Consider the following 6,994-nt stretch of genomic DNA (forward strand, 5'->3'; position numbering starts at 1 on the left):
GAGTTGCGTCTTATTTTAGTAGGCACGTAGATCCAGTGCTGATCGACTAAAAGTGATTTAAAAGCAAAACAAAAATGTTTGAATGAACTTTTTTTCGTTTTCTGGCAAAATAAAAGTTTACAAAAACATTCTTCCAAATAATCACCAATAATCTTTTCGCAAAATATATGTTTAGAAAATGTAAATATTAGGACGACATCTAATTTATGAATGAATAGTAAAAGCATTCATGTGTATTCGGTGTCAGGACTTTTATTTTGGCGGGTCGTGCAGCGGAAGAGACGCGTCTCTTATTATTCAAGCTTCACGAGCGAGTAGCCATTTTTTATGTGCGTCCGGATCCCGGTTCCTCTTGTTTTTCTCCTAAAACCGCTTTTAATACCGATTAATAACGGTTATCACCGGCAAACGAGCGTCGAACTTGAATCGCCTTCATCGCAGAGAAGAAAACGACAGATAATTTGGGAGTCTTCGTCAACATGAATCCTGAATAGTAAGTTTGTGTAGAAAAGCGCGAATGACACATCAAACACACAACACCTGCTTCATTATTATTCACAAAAATCATAAATTAAATACTGGAGTACACTAAATATTCACTTGATGTGATTTATTTCTACTTATAACATCTATGCTGTGGCGCTTTAACCAGATCAACCAACCGTGAGTCGTTTCGATTTGATTTAAAAGTAATTATGTGGATAAATATTGACGTTTGCGAACATATGTGTAGTGATGTTTTAAATAGTGATGTTCAATAACTGTCAGTCTGTTTCTGCAGCTCTCTGAGTGCCACGTCGTTAAAATGAAACCGAAGACAGCCTGTGCATAATTCCTGCTCTTATCGTGTTTATAATCAAATCAAATCATCCTCAGGCTTGTTGATCATCAAATCTGATCTTAGGCCTGAAAAGACTGACATGTTGAGTTTAGTTTCAGGGGCTGTTGGGTAATTAAGTCACCTGTTGCCACACCACTCTTTCAAAATCTGTGGTTTTACCATGGTATGGTGATGCCAGTAAAGACTGCTATATAATGTGAATCTGACACATGCATAGATCATAATTCACATCAGAATCAGAAAACTGTCTTTGCATCATGACATTTTCTTTTTTGTATCATGCAAAATTTATTTCTTGTTGTAGTTTTTTATTTTTATTTTGGGGTTGTGGCATTCCACCATTTACTCCCATTATTTCATGGCGGTCACGTGATCGTTGAGACATAATGACACACACACACACACACACGTTGCATAATGTAATTCCCACTTCCACGTCACTCATGACACCGGTGACTGGAGCGGAGGTGATGGAGGCATTGATGGTCCTCTGGTTTGTCTTTCAGTGATTACCTGTTCAAGCTCCTGCTGATCGGAGACTCGGGCGTGGGGAAGTCCTGTCTTCTGCTGCGTTTCGCTGTAAGTTACTGGCCTGCCATTAAGATGCTGTTTACACACACAGCATCAGATAGTGCCTCTATATTGCGCAGGTGATTTGACTGTCAAAGAGCTCCATGCTAAAGGTGAAGGATGTCGTTTCTGCAGCTGTAATCGGACTGAAAACTCGTATTTTTGTACTTTTAGTGCATGTGTATGAAAACTATCCATTGCTGAATGCCTTTTTTGTGATTGTATGCATTTCCTCAGGACGACACGTATACAGAGAGCTACATCAGCACCATCGGAGTGGACTTCAAAATCAGGACGATAGAGCTCGACGGAAAGACCATCAAACTACAGATCGTAAGTGTCTGCGCAAGCTTGATTTTCTGCATTGTTTCAGCTTGCAAAAACATTAATTTTGGATCGGTTTTAAATGTTTATGAAAGTCTGCTCACCAAAGCTGCTTATTTGATCAAAAATACAGTAAAAATTGTGAAATATTTGTACTATTTAAAATGATAGTTTTGTGTCTGAATATATTGTAAAATGTAATTTATTCCTGTGATCAAAGCTGCATTTTACTGCAGTCTTCAGTGTCACATCACTCTTAATATACTGATTTGCTGCTCAAGAAACATTTCTGATTATTAAACCGTTTTGCCGCTTCATGTTTTTGTGGAAACTGTGATGCATTTAATTTTTCAGGTTTCTTTGATTGATAGAAAGTTCAAAAGAATCTTCTGTAAACATCTTTGTCATGTTTGAATGATTTAATGCATCCTTTCTGAATAAAAGTTGCTCATTTATTTGAAAAGAGCATTTTAGGTCAATCAGTGCTGAATGTGTTTGCTGTGTTGTCAGTGGGACACGGCCGGTCAGGAGCGGTTTCGCACCATCACCTCCAGCTACTACAGAGGAGCTCACGGGATCATCGTTGTTTACGATGTTACGGATCAGGTGACCAAACATTCCTTTAGTATGACCTTTCACACACAGCGCTGAGAGCGAAGTGTTCAGTCGGTCGTGTTTCAGTGCTGTTTTAATGTGAGTGTTTCCTCAGGAGTCCTTCAACAACGTCAAACAGTGGCTTCAGGAGATCGATCGCTACGCTAGTGAAAACGTCAACAAGCTCCTGGTGGGAAACAAGTGTGATCTGACCACTAAGAAAGTTGTGGATTACACCGCAGCGAAGGTATAAGATCTGTCTCGTGAACAGAACACTACATTCATCAAAATCATAACACCGTACAGCTGTTTTAACACCATTCACTGGAGGATGTCTCCCACAGTGCAGCAAAAACAGTTTTTCCTGGTTGCAACACGATTAATATTTTATATAATTAAGAATTAATTACATTTTATTATTATTTGTTAGTGATCAAACTCCATCGCACACCTGCAAGTAATAGGTGCGTAGGACAAAGGACCAACCAGGTGGATCGCCTGAACAGACAAGCAATTCCCGCACACTATCGTAACTTGCAAAAAAGTAATATTTATTAACACAACGTTTCGGTCACACGACCTTCATCAGGAGTATACAAATGTTCAAATTCATCTCTTTTAAGATGAACACATGACCACTTAACGAATCTCCATCTGTAAACAATTAAGCTCATTAGGCTTAATTGTTTACAGTAGACAACGTGTTGTTTATGTATTTTAGATGATCTTGTGAATTTGTAGTGGGATCTTTGTTGGTTGTTGTAACTATCATAATTTGTAACTGTTTACGATGTGATGTTAATTTATACTCCTAATGAGCTTAATTGTTTACAGATGGAGCTTCGTTAAGTGGTCATGTGTTCATTAAAAGTGATTTAAATATCACTTTTGCTTGAAATGCCCATCGAAACAATGTATCATTTGTGAATAATTTTAAACTTTTCTTGCAAATCAAAACTATTGTCATTATTAACATTATTACATTATTAACATTTTAATTGTTTAAAATTTTTAATGTGAAATGTAAAAAAAAAAGTAATGTATTACATTTAAGACTATTTATTAAAAAACTGTTTGATTTCCTTTGTTAATTCTGCATTAATTTCAAATATATCGTATATGTATTTGTTTATGATTAGTACTAATGTCAGGTGTGCTTAATCACAGAATACTGCTTAACATTTATTAATAACGTTTTTTATTTACAGCCCTAAATACTATGTAGGTTAGAATATTTAAATGAATAGTATCAACATAAAACCAATTTTTTCATTTAATTCCTACACTAAACACTGTTTTGTCTTTTGTTTTTTGTGTTCCAGGAGTTTGCGGACTCTCTCGGCATCCCGTTCCTGGAGACGAGTGCGAAGAGCTCTACTAATGTGGAACAGGCTTTCATGACCATGGCGGCGGAGATCAAGAGGAAAATGGGCCCCTGGGCCACTGCGGGAGGCTCCGAGAAATCCAACGTCAAGATTCAGAGCTCGGCGGTCAAGACATCCTCCGGAGGATGCTGCTGAGACCCAGCGACCGACCAGCGACAGTAACGTTACCAACCATACGCCACAGCTGAGTTAGCAGGAAGTGTGTGTGTGAGAGAGAGAGAGAGAGTGTGTGTATGTGCAATAAAGACTGAGAATATTAAAGATAAGGAGAGTAAGAGAGGATCAAATTAAACATGGCCTGATTTGAATCATGCATGCACATCGATGCATGACCAGACAAACACGCGTCCAACTGTCTGCCGGCTTAACGGCTCAAATTCCGTACGCTCATTTAGACAAGCATCCAAAAGCACTTCTGGACGCCGGCGTTTTTAGAGGAGCGCGACCGGGTTTGGCTTTGAACTTCTTCTTTGGAACTCTGAAGGAAGCGGTGGACTGTGATGTCATAACTGACCTCGGAACAGAGGGTTCCGTTACTATGGCTCCCAGTGGGGTTGCTACGGCGACCTCTCCTTCAACCGCTGCCTTCTCTCTCGTTTGGTGGACCGTTCGCCTGGTTGGCCATTTCTTCTGTTGTTTTGTTTTTTTATTTGTGCTCTGCAGCATTTCAGTGGTCCTCTGACGTGACGCTTACAACGAGCTAGTCATGTTTCTAACCTGTGCTAGTTTGCCACGTTTCTAACAGCATTACCATCCTGTGCAAATTCTTTGTGGTATAATTTGGAAATCGAGAACCAAATCCTGGGCCGCTTGTAGTTTACTGGTATAGTTCACCTAAAAATCAGCATTCTGTCATCATTTACTCTCCCTCAGGTTGTTCTACTGCTGTATGAGTTTTTCTTCTGTTGATCACAAAAGATGTTGGTTATTTTGGATATTTAGTTGCCGGTAGCCATTCACTTCCATAGTGTGGGTAAAAAATACTGTGCAAGTCAATGGCTACCGGCAACTATTTGGTTCTCAACCGTCTTCAGACTAACTTCTTTTGTGTTCAACAGAGGAAAGAAACTCTGATGGGTGAATAAAATGATGAATTATGAACTATGCCTTTAAATTTCTCTATCAATTAGTTATTTCTCATAATTCGTTTTGATGCTTATAAATCATGTATATTATATGGAAGATTGTTTTTGTATCCATGGGATAAAAAAATTAAATAGGAAGGACCTCACAATTCTGACTTTTTTTAACTGGCTTTTTTCTCGCAATTATAAGAAAATTGAAATATAATGTCAGAATTGTGATTTAAATAAACTCCCAATTCTGTTTCCTGCAATATTACAAGTCATAATTACCTTTTTATCTTTTTTTTTTTATCCGTGGCAAAAACAAACAAAAAAAATAGAATTGCGAGATGTAAAGTCAGAATTCCTAAAAAAAGTCGTTTTTTTGTTGTTGTTTTAGTCGCAATCCTTAGAGAAAGTCTGAATTGTGAGATAAAGTCGTATTTTTTTTACTCCGTGTTTGAAACATTAGCTTCTGTAATTTCCTGTATGTTTCTTCACTGACAGCACAAGAGCAGCGTCACTGTAACAGGAGCTATAGCAGATCTATGTATAAATGCATCTATATAAATCCCACAGATAAACAGGAAATGACATCACAATAGATAAAGCAATATTGTTTATAACTTTTTGTTTTCATGGAGAAAATGCTCTTTTTCTCCTGTATTTTTGTTTTCTTTTACGTCACACCATGTTTAAATAAACTATGAAGGAAAAGTTTAATAAAAATGGTTTTAACTGAAGTGTTTGGTAACATGTTTCATGTGTTCCTTTATAAAGCAGCCTGTCACAGATTTGGCTCATTGCTTCCTGTGGGTGGCGTCATTAGCCAGGAGCTGATATCTTCAGACTGGCTGGAGATTGAGTCATCACTGCTGGTCACAATATCTACTAGTTACATATACTAATGTTCAAAAGAAATGAATACTTTTATTCAGCAAGGATGCATTTAAATTGATCAAAAGTGACAGTAAAGACCAGTGTTGGGGAAATGTAATGTATTACAATATGCGGTACTCCATAAAAAAAAAAGTAACCAATTGTGTTACTTTTTTATTGGAAAGTAATGCATAACATTACTTTTGTGTTACGTTTTGTCACCTGAGCTGGGCTCGCTTATGTTTCTATTCACAAATAACCCAAAAGTTATATTTTTGGTAGCTGTAACAGCCCTTTCGCACGAAAAAAGGAAATTTGTAATCTTCAGGCTGAAGTAAGTGCCTCTGAAACTCTCTCTCAAGATGTGGACAGGACAGCTGTCAGTCAATAAATGAGAAAACAAAGTAACTTGTATGAAAAAGTACATTTAAAAGTAATGTTTACGTGATTTGTTACTTGTAATGCGTTACCCCCAACACTGGTGAAGACATTTATAATGTTTTAAGAGATTTCTATTTCATATAAATGCTGTTCTTTTGAACTTTTTATTCTTCAAAGAATCCTGGAAATAAAAATGTATCAGTTTCCACAAAAATATGAAGCAGTACAACTATTTTAAACATTGATGATAATCAGAAATGTTTCTCGAGCAGCCAATCAGAATGATTTCTGAAGGATCATGTGACACTGAAGACTGGAGTAATGATGCTGAGAATTCACAGAAATAAATGACATTTTACTATATATTCAAACAGAAAACAGTTATTTTAAATAGTAATAATGTCACAATTTTACTGTATTATTGATTAAATTAATGCATTCTTGGTGAGCAGAAGAGACTTCTTTCAAAAATATTAAAAAATCTTATTAACCCTGATTGAACTTTTGCATCCAAGTATTTGCATGGTCCTTTCTGACAACAAATGACTTCTTGCATCAAATAAAAGATTTGAGCAAACGTGCGGGACGGTCACACTTTGAAAGCGACGCCTGAGCTGAAGTCTGACATCTGCACGCTTACACGCTCCTGCAGAAAGAGACAGCTGTCCTGCGGAGGTCAGAGGTCAGGGTCAAGGACAATGCAGGAGCGTGTGTGTGACTCCTTGCCTTTGTTTTGTTGGGGGTCTGCTGGGAGGAGCCGAGCGCAGCGGCAGCTGTTTGGAGGAGAGCAAGACGGATGAGTCTGGGATGAACAGAACTCGATGTGAGAACAACAGTCTGTTTGCATACAAACACAGATAATCTTGTCAAAATGATATTAATGAAACATAAAGTTATTGGTGTAATCATCACTTAATTGGACCAGAAACCACACTAGAAAGTTCTGCACAAGTCTC

General features: G+C 37.5%; 1 protein-coding gene across 1 annotated transcript; it reads left to right on the forward strand.

Moving 5' to 3' along the window:
- The first annotated feature begins 291 nt into the window (after positions 1 to 291).
- On the forward strand, positions 292 to 5,519 carry LOC306873569 (ras-related protein ORAB-1-like). Its single transcript, XM_079422966.1, has 6 exons — positions 292 to 493; positions 1,348 to 1,420; positions 1,649 to 1,744; positions 2,246 to 2,341; positions 2,445 to 2,576; positions 3,652 to 5,519. Exons 1-6 carry the CDS (start codon positions 480 to 482, stop codon positions 3,847 to 3,849), a joined length of 609 nt encoding a protein of 202 aa, XP_079279092.1. The 5' UTR covers positions 292 to 479; the 3' UTR covers positions 3,850 to 5,519.
- Positions 5,520 to 6,994: the final 1,475 nt, after the last annotated feature.

The sequence above is a fragment of the Barbus barbus genome, assembly GCF_936440315.1.
Source record: "Barbus barbus genome assembly, chromosome: 8".
Lineage (NCBI taxonomy): Eukaryota > Metazoa > Chordata > Actinopteri > Cypriniformes > Cyprinidae > Barbus > Barbus barbus.